This window comes from Aquila chrysaetos, chromosome 8 (genome assembly GCF_900496995.4).
Source record: "Aquila chrysaetos chrysaetos chromosome 8, bAquChr1.4, whole genome shotgun sequence".
Taxonomy (NCBI): domain Eukaryota; kingdom Metazoa; phylum Chordata; class Aves; order Accipitriformes; family Accipitridae; genus Aquila; species Aquila chrysaetos.
The window spans coordinates 43664187-43691445 of NC_044011.1; the positions used below are offsets into that span (position 1 = coordinate 43664187).

At 44.3% G+C, this 27259-nt stretch overlaps 1 protein-coding gene across 3 annotated transcripts; it reads right to left on the reverse strand.

Annotated features, from left to right (window-relative positions):
* Positions 1–598: 598 nt before the first annotated feature.
* On the reverse strand, positions 599–26799 carry LOC115344593 (beta-galactosidase-1-like protein 2). Of its 3 annotated transcripts, XM_030022154.2 has the most exons (20): positions 26655–26799; positions 23707–23766; positions 22227–22424; positions 21555–21623; positions 21144–21239; positions 19460–19568; positions 19050–19142; positions 16059–16140; positions 12828–12892; positions 10474–10558; positions 9328–9465; positions 8547–8627; positions 8207–8313; positions 7653–7799; positions 7155–7226; positions 6134–6212; positions 4829–4916; positions 2865–2979; positions 1801–1917; positions 599–1324 (listed from the first exon to the last, which is right to left on the reverse strand). In XM_030022154.2, exons 1-20 carry the CDS (start codon positions 26735–26737, stop codon positions 1238–1240), a joined length of 1971 nt encoding a protein of 656 aa, XP_029878014.1. In that variant the 5' UTR covers positions 26738–26799; the 3' UTR covers positions 599–1237. The 3 variants fall into 3 exon arrangements, with proteins under 3 accessions (XP_029878014.1, XP_029878015.1, XP_029878016.1); XM_030022155.2 differs by lacking the exon at positions 23707–23766; XM_030022156.2 differs by lacking the exons at positions 23707–23766; positions 26655–26799 and adding an exon at positions 23171–23680.
* Positions 26800–27259: the final 460 nt, after the last annotated feature.

Below are 27259 nucleotides of genomic sequence, written 5' to 3' on the forward strand. Positions count from 1 at the left end.
CAAAATGTATTTAAATTTGTTAAATAAAATTATGGTTTCTAAGAGCCAGAATACCCCGCAACTCCATTATCCAAGACAGTGCACATGTTTGGTGTTTCTCTCATAGCCTGAATCCTCTGGTTACTGGAACAGAAAGCAGGGGCTGAGCGACTTCTCAGAGATTCTGAACAGATTTGCAGCTTGAATTTGATCTCTTCCTCTCCCTAAAGAGATGGCAGCTCCTCAGTGACTGCGGAGCTGGTGAGTTAAAAAAACAAGTCATGTTTTTCTAAATGCTGTGTTTCTGTTTTGAGGGACAAAAAGAAAGAAGAAAACAGGATCCAAGATCCCAAGATTTCACAGCAGGTTTAACTAGAAAGTACATATGTGCTTTCCCGTGTATGCAACCCCTTTACTCCTATCCCAACCAAAAATCTGATCCCTGCTCATTTTACAAGGGGGAATTTCATCCTTAGGTGCTTCACAGTGAGAGCAGGGGTGGAGGGATGACTGGAAGACTAACTTGTCCTTTTCTCCTCCTGCACCTCCTCCTTGGAAGTCCTCATTCCTGCCTGGCCTGAAACATGATGATATATTTGATATAGGACAAAACACATTACACTTTTTAAAACTTTTTTTTCCTTTTTGAGAGAGAGACAACCTCCATAGTAAAACTTAGTGGAAAAAAAGCTCAGATTAAAGTCATTTGACAACCAACTTGGCTTCCAACAAGTGAACAAGTAATGGCCTCTTTGCAGAGTAAGTTGCTAAATTCTGCCTGGAAGCACAACAAAATGGTTTTCCACACCTCGTTACTCACATGTTCACCAACTATTTTCTCCCTATCTAATTATAAAAGCAAGGAGGCCAGTAATAACACATTTTTAAAGTAACTGGAGAGCTGAGCTCAGCTTTCAGTTCAGATGGCTTCAGTTCTTTCTCTCTCTCTCTCTCCCCCTCTCCTGCCTCCAGCACCTTTTTACTCCCCCACATTCACCAGACGGTCCATAACATCATGCGCAGCCATCCAAGCTGTGGGTCCTCAGTAGCGCAGGGAGATGAGCTTCCACATCCATCTGTGAAACAATGGACTCTGGTTCCTTCAGGGCCCATTCTCTCTTCTGAACTTACTGCCAAAGAGCAAATCCTTTACCTGGGTCTAGTGGAAATTAACATGCCCAAGTGCCTGGGCCATCATGTCCCCAGACATGCAACCAGGAATATTCGAGATGAACCAAACATGGGAAAGAAGCTCTCGTCAGTCCACGTACTGGGTCCTTCCTAAGTAAGGTATGTCGACAGATTGTATTATCCGTCCTGCAGTGCGTTCTTCAAAAATGACAATCTGCAGAAGAGAGGGATATATAAAGTTCTTCATACAAAGGCTGAGCTACTTTAAATATTTTTAGGAGGAAAAGGCATACGATCACAGCAGGGGAAGGAAGCATCATTTAAAGAGATCAATCAATATGAGTCTGAACAGTGACTGTGATTCTTCTTCAGCACCACATGATGCAGAAAATGAACCAGCATCAAATCAGGTTTGTCTTGATTTTGAACTTGATGCAGTGCTTTGAAGTTTAGCTGCCACCCTCATCATGTCTTAATAGTTGTCACAGCCATAGTCAGCTTTAGAGCAGCACCTTCCCTAATTTTCACAGATCTTAGGAGATAACAGTCTCCTTCCTCTCTATTGCGCTGGTTTTCAGCTAGAGATAGGTAATTAATATAATGTGTATGTCTAGCTCTTTGGGACATAACTCAGAACAGGATCTTTAATAATACAAACAAGCAAAGAGAAATCCCACCAAAGCCTCTCACCTCATTGCTCCCTTTCCATAACCAGGGGCCAGGAAGATAGAGCGTTTCCTGAGGTCCAATTTTCCAGTAGCGGCCCAGGTTCTGACCATTGACAAACACAACTCCTTTTTCCCAGCCCTAGAATCAAGACAGTACACAGAATTACTGATGCAGCTGTGTTGCCTAGTTAGCATCCCCACAGGAAACTAAGTCTACTTTCACACTTGCATTCTCTCAGGCCACTTTCTGCAGGTTTTCTGCTTGCTTTCCCTGTGCAACTCCCTGAAGCCATGAACATTTAAGTAAGCCCTGCTGAACAGGAGTTATCCTTAATGTACTAATTAAAAGGATAAAGCTTTCAAAAATGTGCAATTCATATGATTCATGCTTGTACAGGAAACTTCATCCTTTTGAACAGACGTATCTTTACTTCTTCCCAAGCATAGAGTATCTCTCCTCACCCATTTCCCAGGTGAAAGAAATACTGTATTGCTACTGACTAGCATAATTTACAACAAAGCATAAATGGAAAAGTGAGCAATACAATAATGACTGGCATGAACCTTGGCTCTAAGGGAGTGAAATTGGAGGAGGAAGTTTAACAATACTTAATATCTCATCTTAAGTTCTATGCAAGAGCTAGCAAGCTTCCACAGAAGGAAGATGTGAATGCTAAATCTCGTGCCATGTCTACAGAGAAGTGACTCTTTCCATATCACATTGAGGAGGTAGGGATAAAACTAGTGCCTCCTTTATTTTTTGTGCCCATTACTCCTCTGCAACTAGAAAAGACATAGCATTTGTATGTCAATAAAACAGACTAACTGTTCATTAGGAGCTTTGCAGGGTCAGTATTGCACATGTTTTCTGTCAGGACCACTACAGACTGAACAGAATTACCTGCCAGCTTGAGAAGAGTTCTACACCCTCAAAACAATTCTCTTTCTCCAAGATCAGAGGAAGACTACAAAACTACAGACTACAAGACAGAGCTCAGTCAGACATATTACACAAGTGTCTCTCTAACCAGCTTTTTCAAAATCTTGATCAAGCAAAAATAGGGGGGAAAGCAAAATAGGACTTACCTGTAGCTTCAAGAAAGTGTCCTGTGGCTGATGCTCTATCCACAGCCTTCCGCAAAAAAAAGCCGGACCGACAAAGTAATCTGGGACTGCACTCCATCCAGCAATATGTCGCAAGCTGTAAGAGAATGACCAAACGCAGTATGACCAAACGCAGTAGGGAAGCACCAGGCAGCACTGAGAGACGCAACACTGGTCTCAAGATCATTTCAAATCACTGCTTACAATGGCGGATGGATTTTGTTAAAACAAGGTCGCTATTTCCTTGCATGCCTGAAATGTCAAGCAGTTGCTTTTTAGTGGTAGGTCCTAAAGGTAATACTCTTCATGCTGCAAAGGGATGAAGTGTTTATCTCCAGTAAACATTCAAGGCAAGCACCTAGCTGATCTCTCCCCTCCACTTAAGATAAGTATACTGGTGGTACGTCTCAGTCTTCATTATCCTATGCTTGCCACGTCACTGATAGGCCAATTTCTGGTACAAGAAAAGGATATGTGGGGCTATTACCATCTCTAATACTTTACAGCAACGTAAAAATCTCTGCTTCACGTTGGCTGCTGAAGTGCCCATCCTCCTTCAGATGCGACAGTGCCATGGTGCAAGTTTTAAATGCACGTGGCTAGCACAGGCTAAAGGAAAACCTGCAGGGTTGATAGGATTCAAAACAGACATTCCTGCCCATGTTCCTATCGAGGAATGTGAACACACCATTACAAGTTTGCAGTAATTAGGGGCAATCTGGCATTATTTCTTACCTGTGGCAACAATTCAGGAGCAGGGGACAAACAGAAGAAAAATAAGGAGCAAAGAAGTCCCACAGAAGCCTTCAGCTTCTGTCAGAACATGTTCCTTCTGACCCTTATGAACTGCACCTCTTGGATTCAGGGAATTTATTGATCCACTGCAGCTTGACTGCTACTGAATTATTCAACTAAAAGCCTACGACAATTCCTTTCACAATACCATGCGCTCCATCCTCCTACGCAGTGACTGTAAGCTGATTGTGTTTCATTGCTACTGGTCAATTGCCAGTAACTTACTGTAGCATTGACTAATCTTGCTTTTGTTTGGGCATGGCAGTTCACTTGCTTTAATGTTCCTCACTGGAAATACTCTTTTAAAACCCTGCAGTCAAAGGTTATTGCGAGTTACCCCATCAATAAGAATCCTTCAAGTAGCCCCCCAGCACCTGTTAAGATTGTCCTTAGAGATTTAAAACTGTAGACTTTTTTTCTTTTAAAAGCCATTTCAGTTTAACATGGCCTCTCTCTCATTCCTACATGAAATGCAGGAGCTGTGATATCCTGGGGATGCACATGCGTTACTTTCTGATATTAACAATATAACTCAAAACAGTCTCTCTGGATCACGGCCAGAGTCCATAGGGCATCTGTTGCCTTAAACATTTGCTAAGGTTTTCTACATCTACTAACAGAGGCTCCTTGACTTATCCCTGCTAGATTTCTGTTTCAGTCTTTCTTGAATTAAAGCAAAATAACTTAAAAGACAGGAAGCCATCTGGACTTGTTAATGGACTATTAGTAGCTTCCTAGAATTAATCCGTCCCTTGCGAGTTTGAATTACTAAATATATCAGCCATATAGCTAATTTCAAGAAAGACACAAACTTCTCCGACGTGGGAGTGTGCTGGGACCCACCCCTTTGGGTAAGCCATGCTTTTACTTACCCCATCTAACCCTGCTGTCCAGGCTATGAGGAAGTCTTTAAATCCTCCACAGTGGGAATACATTTCACCTCTAAATAATGGTATGAATAAAGTGGCACCATTTTCTGCACTGTTTCGGGCAAAGTTACCAGCAAGGAACTTATCAGTTCGAAAACCCACCTACCTACTTTCACCTTGTGCTGCCTTTCTGATACATTTAACTGCTATCTATTAGATTTTGTACTGCTGGTAAACAGTTGGTTTCAAATGAGGAAGAAAAAATTTTTAAATCCCCCAAACCTTTTCATGAAGCCAGGTTTCATCTCCAAACTGTAAATCTTGAAGTTCCTCAAGGGGGTTTTATTCAAGAAGACGTCACCAATTAAGCCTGCAAGAGCAATGGGGGTAATGAAGAGTTGAAAAACAGCTAAAGCTGATAGATTTTCCTATTTGAATGCGAGGAACAGCAGGAGATGGAAAGCAGCCACATTCTGCAATGGAATTAGAGTCCATATGGTCCCATTGCTCATCCAGATTGAGTGGGGAACATTACTATACTTTGGCCTCTCCACTCTCTCCTTTGCTTCAACTCACCAAGCCGTTAAATACCCTCCAAGCAGAAAACATTGTTGGCACACGCAGCAGATGGAGTTTTGTTGTTATTGTTGTTTTTTAGTTAGCTGTCCACGTATAGATTTTTTTAAAGCAGTAGATCAGTTACTTCTCTAATAGGCACAGCAAAATATAACATGGGCAAGCACTAATGCCCAGTGCTGATCCAGTGCTTTCCATCCAAGGATCTTAAGACATTTCAATAAGTAATTTACCTTTAGCACTCTCTTGTTAGATAGTATTATTCTCCCTGTAGCAGGCAAAGCCTGGGTCCTAATCTAGCCTCGTCATTATGGGACTGCAGTTGAGACTGCCTAAGCAGCGCGGAGGCTTTATGCACCTCTTCTGCAGTAAAATAAAATTAGTACGGTCACGTGCCTAACTCCCTTAGTCTATTTTGTATAGTTTTTGCATACAGATCCCCACTAAAATAGAATCCTGGGGTTTCAACCTCTTCCAGCTCCAGAGTTTTGTGTGATAGACTTCAACATTTTAGTAAATTCTGCTCAACAGGATGCAATTGATTCCTCCTGATATTGTGTGAGTTTTTAAATGTTGTGATCCTCCCATATCAACCCCCCAGGGGAAAACACAGATTAAAAAAAGGTATTTTCCTTCTCTCCCTGTGAAGTAACATGCTCACAGAGCAAGAGAACGGGTACCCTAACATCACCTAGCAAATCTAGAGCAGAATAAGATTCATTGATGGCCTTGGGTTTAGTTGTACCCCTATAAAATAAGAAGCCTTAATGCAAACCATCAAGCAGTGACTATTTTTCATGTACGATCACTCCAGACAAGGGGTGATGAACTGTGTTTTTTGACAAGTTCCTTCTGTCACACCATTTCCCACTGACTCCCAGATGATAGTCTTGGCTAGCACTATGATAGCTGTATCGCGTCTTCAGTCTGGTTCTGTGTAAAGCACAGTTCTACAGCATTTAAACTCAGAGAACTATCTAGGACAGTTTGAGAACAAAGAACTTAACTTACCTTTCCTCTGTTCATTCAATGCCAGGCCATAATTGACGCGACCGCGGTTCTCTACCAAGAGTCTTAGCTGCCTGAATCCCTGGTAAAAAAAAAAAAAAAAAAAAAAAAAGAAGAGCATGAGCTGGACCAGTGCGCAGCATATGCTGTATCAGCCACAATGCTTGGTTAACAGAGGTCAGTAGACGTGTTTAAGAAGGCAGGTGGCACCAATACCTTTGGCAGTTGCAATTTATCTATTTACTTTAAAGTTCTGGATTATGTGACAGAACAGTGTCCCCATATCTTTCAGCTACTGCACAGTTATGCCACTGAGGAACTCTCAGCCTTTTCATAAAAGTTTTCTTTTTTTTCTGTTGAATTTTTAAGTACCATTTTGACATCACCCACAGAGCCAGAAATGGAGTTTGACGTAGTACAGGCTTGTGTCATATAGCTCTCCCACAAGTCATAAGAACTATTAGTATATCCACTCACTCACCTACTCCTAGGAGCCATGCACAGCTCTGTTGACATGCATTCAATCAATATACTAGTCTTATTGCCAACTTCTGCCAGGGTAAGACTACTCTCAGAGCTGAAGAGAGACATTTCAATTGAGACCCAAAAGGTGCAAAAGCCCCCAAAGCCCCTTAAAACCTGCTTTGTGCTAAGGAAGATGAAGTCTACATGGACTTAATCTGCACAAACAGGGTACCGGTACTCGGTGTCTACAGTTGTGGGTGTGGCAAGATGGCTGCAAATTTTGTGCAGCAAGGACTACAATGACTTGAATTTTCTCCATGGAAAAGTATTAAAAAAACACTTCTCAATCACAAATAGTAACTTAGCAGTGAAATCACACTGTATTTCACTAGTGAAATAGTGTCTAATTAGGGTATAACAACCATCCCCTGTGTCAGGCTACCATACCAGCTAGTTAAATGGATTAGGTGAGAGGTGCCTTCTTGACAGCTATGCCTCTTTAGTGGTCTTGGTTCTGTTATCCACACACTATTGCTGTGAGCAATCTCCAATTAGTTACCTGTCCATCAGGAAGGGAGAGCTCCACTGTGTTGTAGTCCAGCTCACCAACATACATGGTGTTAACAAACACCTGCAGAACAGAGCACAAGAGAGCAACTTCTCATCAATTATACTATAATCATTTGTTGCATAGGTTACTGAAGTTGTATTTGGGAAGGAAACTGTCTCTACTTGAAACTAGAACTCAGCGAGTGTCCATAAATGTGTCACTGATTCGGTCTAGGTGGGGAAAAAAAAAAAAAAAAAATCACAACATTTCTCCGAACATTCCATATTCTGATGTTTAAAGATATTGTAAGTTTTAGTAGACTGGAACCTCAAGCTGATTTACAAATGATAAGGGCTGGAGCTTAGCTGAGAACTGAAGAGAGCGAATCACACTTCTAATCTAAAACTTCACATTTTCCTTCATGGTCAGCCCATTTCCTGCCTAGCTGCCAAGACCAAAGCATTTATAGCTGACTGAAGTTAGTCACAGTTGCCCTCTGCTCCTTACCTGTGCTCGGTCACGGACATGGTCCCTTGAATGCAGATGTCCACCACCAAAGATGACAGTCTCGTAGAGCACATATCCATACGACTGCCCGCTGCTATCATTTAGGCGCAGATTCTCCATGTTAATAGGAAATTCTGACTTAATGGGCTGCAAAGGAGAAACAAATTTAACGGCAGAAGTGGCCTCTCAGCATTGATAGGCCACATAGAGGCAATTCATTTAAGACAGGTGTTGCACTCTGCCACAGGTTACATTTACCCTGTCAGCCTCCAGAGGTCTGTTCCAACCTGAATTACCTTATGACTCTATGAAAGCTACAGCAATGAAGACAAGGTACCAGAAAAGGGAGCCAAGGACTTGCAAAACTGGAATTCCGAGAGAACAGAAGTAGCAGTAAAAAAGGTGAGATGAAAGATTTGCCTCCTTTGCATATCCTTGACGAAACATTCCCCAACCTTATCCTTGTGGGATAACAAACCAGTGCACTAATCACCTTTTCCACCTAACAGGTGATGCCTTTTAGTACCAAGATGCATTGAAATTTGTGGTCCTACCTGTAAAAGAGATGGCAACACATCCCAGAGAGAGATATATTGATGCAACAGGATTGCACCATATGATGCCTTGCTTTCAATCATGGGAGGGAGAGGAAGAGGCTGGCCTGTGATGCAAAAAGAAAGAGAAAGATGGAACAACTATTTCAGATGCAAAAAGCCAACACAGATTTAAGGCCCCTCCAGACCTCCTTTGGTCCTCCCTCCCATCTTTTGGAAAAAGCACCCAGCCAACCAACCAACCAGAGTCACAGGGCTCCAGCAGAAGGGCCACTTTAAACAAGTCTCTGACTTAACACTGTAGGTAGAACAGTATTTTGGTTCTTGGATTTATAATTACCAATGATCATGCTGAAGAGTTGTCGGAGCTTGAAAAATTTGGATGTATAATCTCCAGCCTCTGTCAGCACAGCATCGTAATCTGAAAAAGAAGCACGTATGTTTTAAAAAACATACAGCAGCTCTGGGACAGCCTTCAAGTACACTGTCATCAAAGTAGTAAAAGCCCAAGACACAATTTTCTTGGCACTGTCTATATTATGGAAACCTGTACACTTTCATTTGTGTGAATGTAGCTAGACAACCACAGAGTTGCTTAACTTGGAGAAGAGCCACTCACCAAGGAGCAACATACTTTTAGTGATCTAATTTGCACATATCCAGAATTTCACACAAGATAAAGTCAACGATTAACAATTTTAACAAAGGGCTGTTCGGATGAAAAGAGCTTTATGGTACAATTTGACGTGGTAAAATAAAAAAACAGAACTGTATCTTGGATCACCATCTTTCCCTAGAAAGAAGAGCCAGCATGGAGAGAACATGAAGCAAAGTCATCATCTGCGACTTCTATTTCCAGTTCAGAATGAGGGGATCCTCCACATCCTGGAATGGGTCTGGAAATAGGAAATGCTAAAGTAAGCCCCGTTTTAGACAGGCATTTGCTTCTAAGCTATGTTCCAATTTGTATCTCCATGACAAAGTGGTTGTACTGATCATTTCTCAATGAAATGAGAATTTCTCATCTCTCAATGGTTCTGTCAACTGTAACTAGCCTAAAGGGTAGTCTGAGCTGCAGTCTCACAATAGGTGCACAGGCAAGGCAGTGAAAGAAAACTCACCATAACTGGTGACATCTGACTTGTATTCATCAGCCTCCAAAGCACCGTTCATGAAGCCAAAGTTGGTGCCTCCGTGAAACATGTAGAGATTGATGGATGCTCCTAATTTGAGGATGCTTGCTACAGTATTCACCATTTCTGTAAAGGAAGGGCAGTGCCAGGAAGGCCACAGACCAAGAAGCTAGGCTAACACTCTTCCAGTAATTCAAAGTAGACACAAACATTCTGGTCCTTGTCAGTCAGTCACGCCTGTGTAATTACAGTGATTTGTATTGTGATTTGTATTTTGCCCTCAGTAAGGGCAGCACATCTACTGACATACCGGCATGTATTAATACATTCAAATATACCTCTCCTATAGGTGAAAAAGGGTAAAAGCTCATGTACTTGAGCAGGAATTTTGCTTTTAAGCAGAAGAGTTGCAAGGACTACTCAATCAGACTCCTAAACTCAACACACTAAATGACCCAATTACAAAGACAATTGCAGGAGGACGCGAGAGTCATTAAAATAGTCTTACATAGCTCTGTTTTCACTGTACTTTAGATGCCCTGGAGGTTCTAGGGTTGGTGTTTTTTTTTTTTATACTAGTCTTCCTTCCTAATGAGCTTTTAAACTAGAAAAAACATGATACTTTTCAGAAGGTGCTATACTTGCAAGAGGCTTAAGTTCACCATATTCCCACAAAAGGTAAAATAATCCTCTCTTAATGAAGACTGTTTATTCACTAGACAAGTAATGCCGTTATGATGGAGGCTTCACAACACTTGTGACATTTTTACAAAACACAAAGTCTTCACAGGATTTAGATTAGCTCAGGAGGTAAAATAGATGATTTATATCACTGGGCCGCATTTTAAAAATCCACCTAGAGTAGCATGAGGCTATCTCTAATATCCTAAGATGTTTGGCTCTCTGCACACCCCACAGAGTCCCTCTTCGAGAAATAAAAAGAAAAAAAAAATATTTTTTTTAAAAGAGCTGCTGTTTAGTAACACTACTGAAGAAAATTGAAGGCACAGCAATGTGACCCACTCACTGAGAGATTATTCATTTACAAAGACTCACACAAAGCAAAGGTTACAGCAGGACAGAAAATTTGAAAAAGTTGTATGTCATTTTTCCATGACTATACGTGGCACTCACCGTCTGCATCAAAGACATAGTGAGGGCCTCCCCAGTTATCAAACCATCCTGTCCAATACTCCATCACCATCTTTGGCTGATCTCTCTGTATCAAAACAAAACCAAAGAGTTAAAATGGAGACAGGGCAGTCTTGCACTCATCCCTATTTTCTAGAGAAGCATTGTTCAAATGCAGTTTGGTGACATCATTTACAAGAGTGTTTTCTTCTCAAGTTGGCATTAAAAAAAGCAGCTAAGGAGCTCTGAACGAGTGAGGAACAAGATGCTGTGGGTCAGCAATGCCCAGAACAGGCAAGCAAAGCAGAGAAGTACTCTGCTAGGCACAAAGCAAAAACAACGGCACACAATCAGGTAATACCAAACAGTTCTGGATATTGTTGTTTGGTAGAGCTGTAGCAAAAAGACAAACCAACTGTCACTGTTTAGCTTCTGCTAGAAATACACATTTATAAATGTCTGCTTATCAGCTACGCCACTGCCAGCTGAGAGTTTGCAGGTGCACTGCAGCCAATGCTTGCCAAGGTAGGAACAGCAGACCTTAGTGGCTTAATGCCTTTTTAATGCCGCATATGGTGTTGGCAGGAAAGAATTAGCCTTTGCAGGAATTAGGTCTTCATTAAAAAGGCTCTGCACACAGAGCAATTGCTTCCCATTTGTCACCGCTTGCCAGCTCCCTTAGCTCCGGTAGAATTCCACCCAGCCCCATCACACTGGACAGGACAACATGTGCTCAGCCTGGCTGGCACTCCCTCCTCACGGCATTTATTTCAAGTTGAGGCAATCTTGCCCTTTATTTGATCAGGGCTTTATCTGATGCCACATGAAATGGCCAAGGTAAGTGGCATTAAAGAAACTTGTGTTTCATTAGGAGAAAACAACTGCAGGTGCCTGTAATAATCTAAGTGTTCCAGGTTCAGACCAGCTCTTGGAAATATGTTTAATCAATCCATCCCCAGTAAACTAGTCAAAGAAAGAGTTTTATCGCCCTCTGGAATAAGAGCTCCTAACAAGGAAAAGGCAACATAGCTTCCTAATCCTTATGAATATGAATGACAGGCTTCCTATCTTGTAATCAGTAAGTGTGGCAAAGGAGGAGCTCCTGTTATTGGGCCGTGTTGCATTTATGTATTCAGTTGGTGGGGGTTTCATTTGCAGGGTTTGGGGAATTTTGTAAGACCTAAAGAAGGTGAAAGCACATGCAGCATCGCCTCTTTTGCCTGTACAAGACAGAAAAACAAATTAAAGTGTTAGAATTCAACTTTCAGCATGCCAGCAGCAAGGTTTCCTTTCACAGTCCAGGCAAAAGCCAAGGGAAGAGATCAGAAGAGAATCGATCAGGGCCTGGGGCACACGTCAGTTGTGCACATCTTTCCAGGCTGACATTTGGAGCAAGCAGAGCAACAGGGATAGAAGACGACTGGGGATGCAAAAAGAGAACCTGTCACTAAAAACCAAAACTTGTTATTCCCTCACTACTCCCTCATCACACAATCGAGATACTTTTTGCATCAAGTGTTCATTAGGCAATTCCCTACCCCTGATTCACATATCTGACAGCACAGAGGGTTAAAGATGCTCAAGCAACACACTAAATTTGAATGCTTTTCTGCAGTGAGCACTGCTGAATGCCAGGTAGGCTGGGCTGCGGAGAAGGCAGGAAGAGCCTAGGACTGCACTGCGTGAAAGCTGTTTTGTGAAGTCACTGTGGAAGCGTATCTGGAATCAAAGCGTTCCTCTGATCGGTTCTGCTGCAGGTCCTAGCAGAAATAGGACCAAATGCCTACTCGAGCCAACAGTCTCTTCTGCACAGCGTGCCATTAATACAATTTCACATATCTACACTGAATATGAGGTATTGAAAATGACTGAAACACCCATCACAGCGTACCCTGAAAGAACTGCAGTAGATCAGCACCCTGCATTTGAAGACTACAGTTTTCAAACATGCTCTTGGCATCCACAGCATCAGGGTAAATGAGTTTGGGAAAAAGATGATTGAACTTCAAGAGAGAGGTCTGACAACTGCAAAGTAGGATGCTACTGGGTATCAACACTTGAAAGTGTGATGAAATCTAACCCCTAATGGCTAAACACAGGCGGCAGGACACAGCTGAATGGAAAGCCTTTAAGAAGGTGCTGGATAACAGCATACTTAAAAACTTCTTCCCTTTCCAGAGCAATCATCATAAGTATTTTCACTGATTCCAGAAGGATTTCGCCTAATGAGAAGGAAGCCCAAACATTTGTTCAAAAAAAGCCCCAAACCAACACACAAAACCAAAACAGACTATCAGTGCTTCATTTCTAATGCTGTCCTGGAAAACCTAGATGAACAAAGTTTTTCTGCATCTTACCTGTACTGTGTCCAGATATTTCAGTAGCCCGGGTTCCAGTTTCTGAAAGTTAACAGTGGCCAGTGCTATTGGGAAAATAAAAAGTTGTTATTAATTTAGACAGCTACAAAATGCTTAGGGGACCACCTCCTTAGGGATCAGCCCAGCACAAGCTCAGGGGGAACTGGAGCATCTTCTGAACCACCAATACAACCTCCTCGGAAATTTCCTATCAAAGTCTTCACTTAGTACGCAGAATCTAACTGGACCGCAGCACACAGTGGAATTACTTGCAGGCCATCTTTTTAGCTCTAATGTTCAGAGATACTAGAAAGAGAGAGCATCAGAGCAGCTCATGGGGTGACACAAGCTTTAATTAGAGGCTGTAAAGCACTTGGAGATCCTCAGATAAAAGGCACCACATAAAGGCAAACTTACTACTACAAAGTCATATCTGGATGCCACACTGATCTCCCAGGCTTTAGCTGCAGGAATCGCTACCCAGGCAATATCTTACAGCTTGTCATGTCTGTGGGGGTGGGTGAGAGAAACCACAGTGCAAGTGAACCAGATAGAAATTGTAATTGGAAGACTTATCTGTGCTTCTGCCCTGTGCAGCATGGGGGAACCAGCAACTAGTTTGTGTGTGCTGCGTGTATAGTGAAAGTCACTGCATGATCTTCAAGTGCTGGAGTGGGAAGACCTGTCTGCAGAAGCTGATGCATTAGAAGACACTAATCTGGTATCAGTGTCCCAGCCCCTGGTACATGTTTGAACCATTTTCATGCTTTTCTAGCCTTCAGACACACTGATGATATTTCTCCCAAGAAACTTTGAAAATGCAGGAGCAACGATATGATTCTGTATCAAAACTTGACTTCTTACAAGAGAGCTGGTATCAAATCCAGCCCCAGTTGTGTCAGACAGAGCACTTCAAAGAGAATATTTACAGAAGCAAAAGCTCACTTTTCACTATTTATACCTTGATTTTAATAGGCTGACCTATGTAGTGTGCTGAGCTGAAGAATTTGGCACAGGCAAACACAGTGGGAGAACAAAATAAAACATGGATTTAGCATTGATGTAATACATTAGTTGGCAATCCCGAAGGCGAACGTGCCCAGTTCTGCTCTCCATGCAGATTAACAGCACACCATTGAAAATGGTGTAAAGGTGTGGAGAACCAGTCCCCAAAGCCTTATTAATCTTTTCCACAGTAGGTAGTTTTCACATAGACACAGCTTTCCACCACGGTGCTTCAGGCATGGACTGGAGAGAATCCAGAGGTTTTATTTTGTCACCCATCAGCTCCCAGAAGGGCTGTACCAGGTCAGTTTAGAGCCACCTGGCTTGGGATTCTTGCCATTGACCATGCCACTGAAGGGAGAAGGATTGCAGGAGCTGCACAGGTACTCTGAGACTGACAGAGTTATTTTCCCTACAGCATGGGACATCCCACTATACCTGTGAGCATGAAGGGACCCACAACAAAAGCTTTCCCCCTCATCCCCTGAATATGTGCTGCAACCACTGAATAAGGGCTACAATACTGTAGTCTCAGATCCTTCTACAACAGAGAGTTTTCTCTGCAGAGCACCAGACCAGCTGCTCCTGGCATTAACAGAAACCTACAAACACTTCTTGGAAACAAATTGGTACACCACTGATGAACAGAATAAACAACAGAATCACTGCATTAGTTTTAAACGCCAGTTAGGAGCCTTCTCTCTATTCTCTTACGCACTCCTACAGCGGATTTTGTTCTCTCTCCTTTAGCTCTTTCATAACCACCTTGCTGCTATACCGCTTTGAGCCCTAGTTATTCCATGCATCTGATTACTTGACATGTTGACTCTAATGAGCAGATTGTTATGACATCTAAAAGGCAAATTGGTATCAAAGAGCTCTCAGCATGCAACATGCTGGAAAAGACAACTCAAAACAAGAACGAGCTCTGAGGCAGTAAACATGCTCACAGAAGATGGTGAGGGCTAGACAGGCATTTCCACACCAGCCCTCCTGCATGTTGGCTTGCTGGCAGGGAGAGAGTGACTCTATGTGGTCAAGGCTGAAAACTGCTGCACACCAGAAAAATACAATTGAGAAGACCACCATACTGGTTAAAGCCCATGGACTTCAAAGTTATTGAATTTGTCCCTCTCATACGGTCATATAAAAACAAGAGGAGGAAAAAAAGGAGGGAAAAATCTTTCCCTTTAATCATCTCCATGCCTGATTTTAGAAAATTAACAGTATTTACGACTGAGCGATGACAGGAGCACTCAAAGACTTCACCCTGCAAACACTTCATTCAGGGAAGCAATTACTACTCAGGCAGACAACTGGCAGAAGCACAGGAGAGGTCAGAGGCCAAGCACATAGTAAATCTCAGCTGAACTGGATCTGGAAATCTGAAAATCAGTATCGCATTATGCCCCAAACAGTCAGATCTAGGGCACAGTGAAACTCAAACAGCTCTACCTCCATTTCTTCACAGTGAAAAGCAGGAGGGGTGCTAAGCAGCATTTTTAAACACTTAATAGAATTACACTTTTTAAAAGGGAAAGGGAAAATGGACATCCTTTTGCATTACACACATCTGATACCCTCCTTTACCTTACCTACCAAAGGCTGTACACCCGAGAGCGAGCTTGCTGAGAAGACAGGGCTGCCCTGCAAACTACTGCTAAACTTACAGAATGTAAGATTTCAGAATCAAGGTTTTGATGGACTTTTTTCTTCTCTTTCTAATTGCAAAGCAGGTATCTTCAGTTATTACTATCAGTAATTGCTGAGGTACTTGTTTAATATATATTCACATGAAGCAATAAGAAGCAGTATTTTCAGCATCAAGAAATGCTAGGTGCTGCCATCTCTTGCCTAACCTCATTGGGAAGTACAGACACCCAATACTAGACAGAAGGCAGCAAGGTATTTAGTCTGCACACGCTTAATATCCTTGAAAGCAGAGAGGCTGCCTCCCCATGGAGCAATCCTGCTATCACTGTGTTACACCTTATGTTGAGAAAAACACTCTAAACCTTTCTGGGAAGGGACTGGCTTTGTTCTCTGTGTATACCATCCAGCTAAGGGGGGGTCCCTCCCTGTGGCTGAAGCTCCTGTCACAAACAGGGTACAGCTAATGGGTGCAGCTTAGCGCACGAAGCGTACTGCTCTCATTCAAAGGCTATGTTTTATCAACTGCCCCAGACAAAGAACACGGTCTTACCTTGCTCTCCTACAAGCACATACCTCCTTCCACTAAGCCAAATGACAGCCCGTTCTTGTTGTCTGAGGTCATTAACAGCTCCACAATCCCTCTGTTTAACAGGGCCTAAATCAAAAAGAGGAAAAGCCATTGTGTTAACAGCCCGAGTTTAGTATTTGTCAGGATATTAAAGCATTAAAGTACATTATCACCTTCTCTGGGGCTAGCTTGAAACTGGTAGTGGCTTGGTAAGAAATATTATTCCTGTGACATCTCCCATTCCTCCTGAAGCTTCCCTGCCTACTTTTTCCAGCTTAAAGACAACTGAAAAATCTTATTTTGTTTTAGAAACCTGGATCGGTTTCTCACTGATGCATCAAACTTCAGGATTTTACCTTCTTCTTCTGAGATCAGTTTAATAAATAGCTTCACTGCTTTCCATCAAAAGAGGCCTTCAGGTGGAAGAAGAAAAAGAAAAGCAGCTCACCCTTCCTGACTGTCTAACAATGGAAGCTGAAAGGAGAAAATAGCTGGTTTGCCAGTGAATGCCATCACAGGACAGCTCAGGTACCTATGTTCTTGAACAGTCAAGTCTAAATGAATTTACTGGTTCTTCAATACCACAGCACTGTATGAAATAGCACCCTAAGGTTTTTCAAATGCACATGCACACGAAAGGTTCTTCCCATTAGGATTGTTCTCCTACAGTTGTGTTTTTACAGAACAGCGGCTGATGTTTGAAGGAGAGATTAGGTAATCCTAGTTGCAAATGATCCCCTCTTTTCACTGTACCTGCATTGTAAGTCATTCCTTCAGCTTCAAGAAGCTTTGAAAACAAGCCTCAGTCTCTTAATTCTAAATTACTAACTGTAAAATGGTGATGAAGACGCATCAGCTCACACAGGAGTTACCTGTGTCATGTGGACCGACTAGTTAATCTGCTGTGTATTTAAAGAAACCTTTGCATATTGCACATGCCTGCACAAAGAGTAGACTTGAGCATTACACACAGTCTACATTAGAGAAGCATTACAACAGAGTTTAAAGACAAACCCAATTCAGAGTTAAGACAACCTGGTTAGTTTATCAACCTATCATCACTAAATCGATACCTGAACAGATGCTGGTTATCTGACAAAATTCAGCTACTGAGGGAACCAGAATTTGTAACAAATTTTATTATGATAATTCTTAAGCACTGCATTAATACTAAGTTTCTTCACCTCCTTTTCAATATAAGTGCAAAATGGAGAAACGGCAGGGAGCTGCCACACATTGAAATGCATTACAGGATTTCAGGGTGCAGCAGAGAAACCAGGAATAGAAACAGCATCTGAGGCAGACACGGGTGTGTGCTCAGCTAATCCCAGCTCATGTACTGTGTGGGGAGGGAGGTGTCAATTCACCCTTTCATGGCCTTCACGTTTTGGAAGGCAAAGGCACTGCACCCAAAAGAGTGAGATAAGGACAGGGATTTCAGGTTTTGTGTGAATTGTGGGGTTTTTTTAATGGGTATATTAATTCCAGGAAGATTGCAACATTGTCATATGTGCTAGGTGCAGATGTGAATTAATCAACTTGCCACATTCAAAGCTCAGGGCCCAACCAGAACAAAGACTAGGAGGTCCACCTCACATTAGATCCCACTCCAACCGAAAAAATAAGCCCTGCAAATCCTGCTTTCCCACATTTTCATCTTTAACCACTATAATACACTTCCTCAGATGTAAGTTGCAAATAATACCAGAATATGACGAAACAGTACTGCAAAAATACACCCACAGGCCTGGCAAGGAAATCTGTTCTGACAAGTCTGTGAAACATCACAAGCCCTTTCATCACCGAGATATGGAAAAGCAAGCACCGAGTTGGCACACTGTTCAGACAGAACAGAGTCTCCATGCCCCATTGGCTTAGGGTTCTGAAAGCCACTTGTTTATAATACTTGCCACTGGTGGGACATAGGGAGGGAAACTATGAAGATGTAACAGACAATTTTGACATTATCAGTTCAGATTGGCAATTAACTCTTTACCTTGTTTGTATGTACACTTCATATTTAACCTTCTAAGCAATGTTAAATCACTCCACAAGATGGAGTTTGTGCAGGAGCAGGCACCACTCTAAACAGATTAGGACTCCTGCCACGCAATTTATTTGGTTGAAGAGCCTCTGTACACCTCGAGCAATAGGACAACCTGAGCCAGAGCTAACCTCAGGGTGCTCAGGGTGAAGCTGGGGTATCCGAAGGGTTTCAGAAGGATCTGATAATGCTGCAGCAGAAGAGCAGGGAACATACAATTTATAGCACGTACACACCACTGGATGGGTAACCTCTCCCAGTGCAGCAACACTTTTAAGCATTCAGTGAGAAGAAACTAAACAATGAAACTTGTAAGACATACTGCAGATCTTGTTAACTGTCTGCCTTGCAATTGTACTAGGGGCAAATGAACAGGTCAGACTCATGTTAGATCCACCAGGATAACCTGACCTCCTTGGGCACTGGCCAACTGTTTATCATTCAGTTCAGAGAAAGGAGCCAGGGCACAGTCTAGTCTCCATTTGACAAGCGTAAGGGAGGCATTAGGCCAATTAATCTGCCTGATGCTGAGCTCCAGATTACACAAGTTGAGGAGTGTGCTGGTGGCTTGTTCACATAAAGCTTCCTCCCAGGAAAGTCAACAGAGACAAAGAGAAACCTTTCTCTAATGTCATCTAAGAGAAGCAAAACAGGACCAGCAGGAGACAGCTTCTTCAAGGCCAGCTATGTATTACAGATAGTCCACCATTTCCCTATCACCGCCTTCTCTGGAAGACATAAGAACACAGGCTTATCAGTATTGAGAGGGTCACATGCCATGTCTTCCACTCCAGGAAGAAACATCAAGGGAAATGCAGCTGGATTATGCACTGATGCTTTCAAGGGTTTCCGAAGCCATGCTCAAAAGTTATTCAGAAGAAAGAAAATACTAAAAGGAAGGTAGTTTGTGAGAGAGATTCACCACAGAAACAAGTAAATGTGCCAACATTACCATTTTAACATAGGTCATGTAGTTTGGGTCTTTGGCGTAGGAACCATATTCATTCTCCACCTGCACTGCAATGATGGGACCTCCTTTCTTGTACTGTTGGGAACAAAAGGGAGAAGTTGTTCATCATGATTTCTAATCAGAGGGACTGAAATCACTGTGGCACTAGCTTGCAGGAAAGACGCATGAGCCTCAGACGGACTCAGCTCCACCCTCTCATCCTCCCAAAGTCTATGCATAACCAAACGGCTAGATCTAGAGAGCTGACACAGACAACTACAGTCCATACTGGTTCCTAAAGCGAAGCTGGTAGATCTGTTATTGCTTCAACCTGCTGCCATTACACACAGTTCACACTCCTCTGTGCAGACAGTCCCTGCTTGTAGGCAGAGAGGGTAATGGATTGTACTTGCCTGAAGAGGGACGACAATAGGCATTAGATGATCAAAATAGGCATCCACAGCTTCTGTGAAGCCCTTGTACGTTGTCCTCAGTTGCATCTCTGGGTCTTGCAGTAGCCAACTACGAGAAAAGCATCAACCAGAATCTATTAGGGTCTCCTGTCCAGTCAAGGCTGCGAGAGGTAACACCACCCATCGACATCACGTCACATCTGGGCAGGAATCATTGAACTTTCTGTGTCACTTGGCTAAGCCCGCGGTGCAGGTATGGACAACATCGCGAGTCAGTGAGTGACACCATGTGAGGCTATCTACCACTCAGACTTTTAACTGAGTCCAGACTGCAATTGCCAAGCTGTTCCCCTTCTTTTTGTTCTGTACTTTGGGCCTAAGCTCATTTCATTAACTTTCCCAATAAGATTTCAAGGGCTAAACTTACCTCTCTAAAGGTTACTCTGGAATTCCCTGCTTCCCCAAGGGCACTCTACAACCAAGTGCTCCCTCATAAAACCCCAATCATGGCTCAAAACAAAGCTTCTGGTAATTGTTCCCATGGTTTCTACTGCTGACTTACAAGACTTAGTTTGCTGGTTTGGGGTTAACACAGAAAAGGGCAATTTGTTTCAAAGCAGAACAATGTAGTGCTATAACAATTTAAGCAGCGTGAGCTTGTACCTTCCTTGTCTCTGCAAATGGAGGCATTAACTACTAGCGCTTCCAGAGGTCTGAAAGACTCAACTCCTGTATGCTATATGCAGCTCGGAGAGCTTACAAAATCATTGCCTCTTTATCTGTAAAATAAGAAGAGTACTGGTGCTCTTTATCAGAATCTTTTATCTGTGTGATAAAAAAAATACATGGATGATGTGGCAACAACTGACAATATGTGCACTTCTCAATCTAATGTAGAGCTAGCTACTGCCTCTGGTCACAAGTAGCCATGCTCTCATGAGTAAGTCCCTGACACACCTCCGCAGTTCTGCACCTGAACTCTCTGATGGCAGAGGCAGGGCATTCTGAAAAACAAAAAGATTGAAAGAAATAATCCCCAAATTTTGTCCAGTGTCTCCACTGAGGTTTATGCTCTGTGAATGTAAGGAAAACAAGGGGTGTGTAACCTGGCACTGGTTCCTCCGGGATCTAGTAACCAGGCAAGTCTCAATGCTGACGTATTCAGCTCGGCTCTTAAAGTCTCTTACAAGCAAGCTGTGTGCTTTACAAGAAAATAGAACAGGAGGTTGGAAAAGTTATGGGTCTTTATTACTGCCAGCCATATAATACACATGTTCTAGTAGGACTTCCAAAATGGACCTCAGATGAAGCGAATTCTTACATCAAGCTGCAAATACTACTATTCTTATTATACAGAGAGTCAAGTTGCAACAGCAATAGAAGATGGGTTTCCCCAATTCTATTTTCTTGCTGTAACCATTATGCCATAACACAACTATTATTTTAAAGAATAACCACTCAAAAAAAATTCTGGTTCCAGGCTTACTACCTCTACTGCTTAGAAGAGCACAATAACATAATGAGTATTCACCTGCTTTGGGGACACAGAAAATAAAGATTCCCATCTAACAGCCAGCGATTCTAAATCTCTGAAGGAGGCTCAACTGTATGATCAGGGGGTTTGTTTGGGTTTTTTTTCTGCAGTCCCAAACACTTGCCTCAACTGAACTATTTACACACTTACCTGGGCAGACCACCGAGGTCCCATTCAGAGCAGATATAAGGTCCAGGACGCAGAATCACCCACAGTCCATTTTTAGCTGCCAGTGAAAGGAAGGCCCTAGAGATCCAGACAGCATAATTATTGTCTGACTGCAGAATCCCTACTCCATGCACTCCTAATACACCAATCACCAGGAAATTTAGGTACCAGAACCAGAAGAGAATTGCTTGATGAAGCAACTATACTGGATTGGTACTAAACCTGTAAGTTCCCAGGACTCCAGAAAGCAGGGGAAGGAATGAGAGTCTCCATTGCCTGATCAAGGTACGGGCTCCGCTTCAAGCTGGAAATGACCTCTTCATCCAGAACCGACAGGCACACCCTCCCCTCAAAACAGGACTATTTAATAATAGAGCTGGCTGTACCACATACTCTAGATCCAGGTTTCGACTGAAGTCAAACTTCCCTCTTTCTTGTTCATGAAGGTTCCATGGCACGTACCTGAAATGCAGAGTTAGGGCAGTGGAGGTGAAGGGCCGAAAAGGGCACTGCATTTGTGAAGCACAGAAAAAAACTATGCACTCGCTTTGTTAGTCAGTAACAGATCCAGAGATTACTGCATGTACACATTACAAGTGTCTACACATTATCTGTGCCTTTCTTTCATTTTTCTGACAGGTCCTTACTTTGTTGCACTCTTTTCCTGTACTCTGCAAAATCCGAGTTTCTCGAGACCATCAAGTGTGGTCTCTCTCTAGATATATCTTTCACTCTCCAAACAAGAGCAATTTCTACATCGCAGCCGTGCTGAATGGCTGTTTCAGAGCCTCACCCTTCCTCATCAGGTCAGCATTAAGAAGGCACTTTCCCAGTACGTCTGATAGACATCTGTTCCAGTCAGTATTTGAGGATACCGCAGTGCGTGATGGTTAAAGAAAACCTGAGCCCCCACTACTCTTTTCTGCATCTTTTCTCCTAGTAACAAGTACAGAAAGACACTGTTATAGCCCACTGGGATTAACGACAGAGTCCCACCAACTACTGTGGAAGAGGGGAGAGGCTGCAAGGTACATGTGACAGAGCCGAGGGAGTGAGGACACTTACGTCGTGAGGGTGTTTAAGCCACATGCTTTCATCTTAAGCATGCGGTCTTCCCAGTATTCCCTGGGGACTCGGAAATAGTGCATTGAACCTCCAAATATGCGGAATGGCATGCCTTCCAGGACAAACTGTGAGTTTTCTGTCTGCAAGCCTAAGGTCCTCCCCCATAACTGCAGAGGGATCAGCTCACTCCAGTTAAACCTAGAAGAGAAAGAGAGACATATGAGCATCCAGTCTCTAGTAAAAAAATCTGTGCTTATCGTAAAGAAATCTGTCCCCCTAAGAGAGGCTGCTCATTTCACCCTACCTGGCAGGATGAGCTCTGACCTTCCTACTTCTTAAGAAAACCATACTCTTTGTCACATAGAACATATAGATTTTTCAGAAGACCATAAAACAGGTGGAAGACCTGCCCAAGATGTGTATTTAAAATTCATTTCGCTAGCAGCTTCCATCCTGAATGCCCCAAGCCACTCTGCCATACTCTACAACTGAAATGCAGCACTACTCAGGCAGAGATCATGAAATGAACTTGCTGAAAATACACAATGGGCAAGTTTTCACTCAATACTAGCAAACACTTTCATAACTTAGGAAATGTAAGATCTCCCTGTTTTGCAGTAGGATGACATACGCTGGCTGATTTCCAGATCCTCGCTCCAGCAGTGGCTGCATTTCAGTATTGTACCCTGAATGTCTTGTGGTCTCTGAGACCTTCCAACTCAATGCATGGAAAAAATAAACAACGCTCACCTGTTCACTGTGAACAGAGAACCTTTTCCTTAGTTTAAAGAAAACTCCTGGACTGCATTCATCACTCAGGAAAGATGAGGTCTGACGTCATCACAAACTTACCTCTGCCTGCATTACTGCTTAGATTAATTCCTTAATATGTTATTTGCCAAAAGAACCGGAGCAAAGGAGATACCAGGTTCCAAAGCACTTACCAGTTTCAATATTCATGCCATCACAGTTCCATTTGGGTCAGTTCCTGCATGCAAGAAACTACTTCCTACTGCCTTACATGGCTCCCCAGTTCATTTTGGCTGAACCAAGAAAACATACTATCAACTAGTCCAGATCCAAAGCAGCTACGCTGCCTCCATCAGACCATCCCAGTTCCACAACGCTGAATACACAAAAGAGTTAGACAATAGCAGCTTGTTCCTCTGAGACGTTATCACAGCCAGATGCGAGGGATGAATTCCCGTCTCAAGAAAGCAAGGGTGACCCACACATTTGAGAGAAATGTCACATTTGGAGAAGAGGGAAATACCTAAGCCTCTGGCTGTTTTCTAGACTACATGTAGAGCGGGTATTAGCAGAGGGTGAGGACTTTTCAGAACTCGTGGCTTACAGGGATTGCTAACCAGGAGCCTGCAGCGATTACCTGTCGTCCGACACAAGACAAGGAGACTACAAGGGAACTAAATCTAAGACCTCCAGGATACTGCACGGGCTGGCTGACAAGCACAGAGGGTACCTGTGTAGCACAGCATTCTCACAGGGCTCTGAAACAACCGGCAGCAGGCATGGGTAATACCTAGAAAAGGAAGTCTAGATTAGATACTCACTGCCTTCACTCAACGAGCACTCACGTGCATTTATTGTCAAACCATTTGCAAAAATAGTGCTGAGCAAGGAGATTGTAATGTATCCCATTCAGAAGGTGGTGCAGTAATAGCAAAGCTTTTAGGAAGGTAGCGCAGCTCAAAGTAGGAGAAATAAGCGCAAAATACCTAACTGCCATATTTAAAAGGTGGCTGCCCGAGTAGCAACAGGATCAAAAATGTCATCTACACAAGAAACTAGGTACAGCCAAAGAATGATGACGTGAGGCTAGGGAACAGCGGCATTGCTCCCAAGGAATTACTGTGAATTTTACCAGCAGGGGAGGAGGTTCTCAATCCACACGCAGGATATCCTATGGCTACCTACCCCTCTATTCTGCTAGAACTACATCTCCCACAGATTGCAACTTTCGCAAATCAGATCCTGAAACTGCAGCTGTATCTCTCTATTTCTATTGCTTGGTGGCAAGACCAAGGCAGAAAGCTCAAAGGGGTCTGGAGACACAAAGCTCCAATTTTTAAAGATTAAGTTGGAAAAAAATTAAGTTTCCAATTTGTTTCTGAGCTAGGTAAAGCCCCTGCACACAACAGTACTGCTAACTGCCACTGGTGCCAGAATGAAGGCTGTACTCAGGAAGCATACACAGCCAGATAAAAATACACAAATCACTTAAGCTCATCTTCTTAATCCTGGGCACAACTTAGTTGGCAAGTTTCCATCAAGCTTCTCCTACCTTAAAACTCCCTGGCGCCAGTGTTTTTTCTCACCGAGAAGGACTGGTAGGAAGCTCCCAGGCTCCCAATATTTTCAATGTATTATTCTGGATATCCTGAAACTCAGATCTCTCACTAGGATCTGTTCAAGTGGCTTCTGAAAAAAACTTCTGTGACTCAGCTGAGCTTCATCCTGTTACCCTGAGCTGGATTTCCACAGCTCAAAGCCCACCTGGGCTCTGTGCTTCCTCTTGAGAGCAATGTATATCTCCCAGTATATTTTTTTCTCACTTCTACAATGACAGCACAGGTTGCAAAGAATCTCTTTTTGTCTCTGTTAAAGGTTACTGGCCTACTTTGTCCCTCTGTAGCCATTCACATAGCCTGTTTCAGGGAAGTCTTCTTTTTTTGCAAAAAAATAGCATTACATTACCACGTTCCCACCCTGAACAGAAGCTTCAAAATTGGGTTGGACAAGTTAGTCCTTAACGAAATGATCTGTCTTTATAAGACGTAAGTTGAAGTGCAAAACACTCCAAGCGGAATAGGAAAGTTGCAGTTAACTGCTAAACCAGACAGATATGCTAAGGCATTCATGCCTGTAAAACAAAACCTAGCTGAAGTCCTCTCTGCACGAGGTAAGAGATTTAGCTTTGGTATTCATCTGCTACATACCCAGAACAGATGGGGGGAAAAGCTAACAGAAAAGAAAAAGAAAGTCAGAACAGGGGATGAAGCGTGGAGACCATCAGCTTGCTTTGCCAATACTAAAGGACACGCTTCAGAGGACAAGGGATTTTACCGTTAATCCATAAACCCTACTTAGACCTGCCTTGGAGGGCTTTGCTGTTTATTCTGGGCTTCCTCTGGCCAGGGAAAAGTGAAAGCTTTGAGCTGCCTTCACTCACGACTTGCTGTCTTGCGGCAACCGAGGTCCTGTGTCGGTCAGACGAGCCCCAGGTGCACAGCGAACACAGCTGGGATAACGATCACCGCGTTTTGTAGTACAGTTTATTCTCAGGGGACTCGGGCCACAGAGAAAAACACCGGGTACCAATGGATATGGTGTTCCGTAGATACACTCTTACGGGAGACAGACTGCTTTTATCAGGTGTCAGTTTGCAATAATCCTCTGCTAAGAACGTATGTGGCACGACCCCAAGACCAGCTAGAAAATAATTTTGCTTCTAATTATGCAAAGATTTATCAAGGCTTTTCTATAGCTTTGAGGGTTGGGTCACTTCCTACTATGAATTTAAGAACCCACTATAAAATATCCAAGTTATAAAAAGGATCCGAGCGGTAATAAATAACTACATCTTCCCTTGCGGGGACGCAGAACGGAAAGAACCAGACCCAGAACAGGCTGGATGGAGCAAGAGGGAAACACAGCTCTGGTGCGAGGGCGTCGGAGGCACCCGTGGCAGCTTCAGAGATGGGTTAGATCTGGCGGAACGATTGATTTGCAAACGTGCCTCATCCGTCAGAGCGGCGATGATGTAAAGCCTTACGAGAGCCAAGGTCGGCAGGGGTAGCATTAGCCTAACGTAGAATGAGATTTATAGCGCCGGCAATTGGTCTTTCCTTGTCCATTACTTTTTACGATAGACAAGAAGTTGCGTACGTTACGCGTAACGCTTATGTAAAGCTTTTAAATCATTTCTGCGTGGAGGTAGCGTTACTCTCCCTGGTCCTTCCCACGCTCCCGTCCTGCTGGAGGAACGCTCTCTCCGCCAGCGACGGACGGGGAGCGGTCTTCCTCTATGCGTTCCGGTAAGAAAAGACGTGTAGATCGCATCGAGCCTGGCTCGCCGTCAATTAACGTCCCCGGGCAGCGAGAGGGAAGCGCGAAGTTAATTACCGTTTCCCCCCTAAAACGAGCCCCCCGGCTGCCATTCAAGCGCCGCGGCTCTCACCAGCAAACCCCCCCGTCACGGCGGCAGGCCTGCGCCCAGGAGCGCAGCGGGGCGGCGGCAGGCGTGCAAACCCCCTGCCCGCCCTACCCCTGCCGCCCCGGGGGAGCCCGCACCCCGGTTCCCCGCTGTCCGTCCCCCCTCCCCGCCACCGGGGGCGCGACCCCCGCCACCCCCGAGGCGCGGCGGAACGGGGGGGGGGGGGGGGGGGGGGGGGCGTGCCGCCTGCTCACCTGCGCAGCAGCAGCCACAGCACCAAGATGAGGAGCGCGACGCCCCCGAGGCGCCGCTGCCGCCGCCCGCCGCACGGCCACATGGCGGCCGACCGCCGCCGCCACCGCCCCGGAACCGGTCCCGGTCCCGGAGCCGGACCCGGAGCCGGCCCGCCGGCACCGCCGCCGCGGACCCCCGCTCCGCCCGCCGTTCGCCCGCCATTGGCCGCCCGCCGCCGAGCTCCGCCCCCTAACCCCTTCGGCGCCGCCCAATTGGTCGTCACCCTCCCGCCCGCAGGGTGGGGCGCTGAGGATTGGCGGCGTTGGTGCCAGTCATGAGGCGGCGGGGCCGGGCGGGCCTGCACGGCGGCAGGTACGGGGGTGGCGAGGGCCCCGCCGACACGGCAGCCGGGCCCCCTGCCCGCCCGGGGGGCAGCGCGGAGACCCCCCCCCCCCCCCTCGCCCGTTACCGCCGCCTCGCTGAGGGAGCAGTCGCGGCCGCGGGCCCGTCCCCCCTCAGGCCGCCTCCCGCCCTGCCCCTTGCGGGCGGAGGGGGCAGCTCCGAGCCCCGCCGGCCGGGCCCCCGCCGCGGGCAGGCGGCTGTTTCTGTCCGAGGCGTGAGCTTT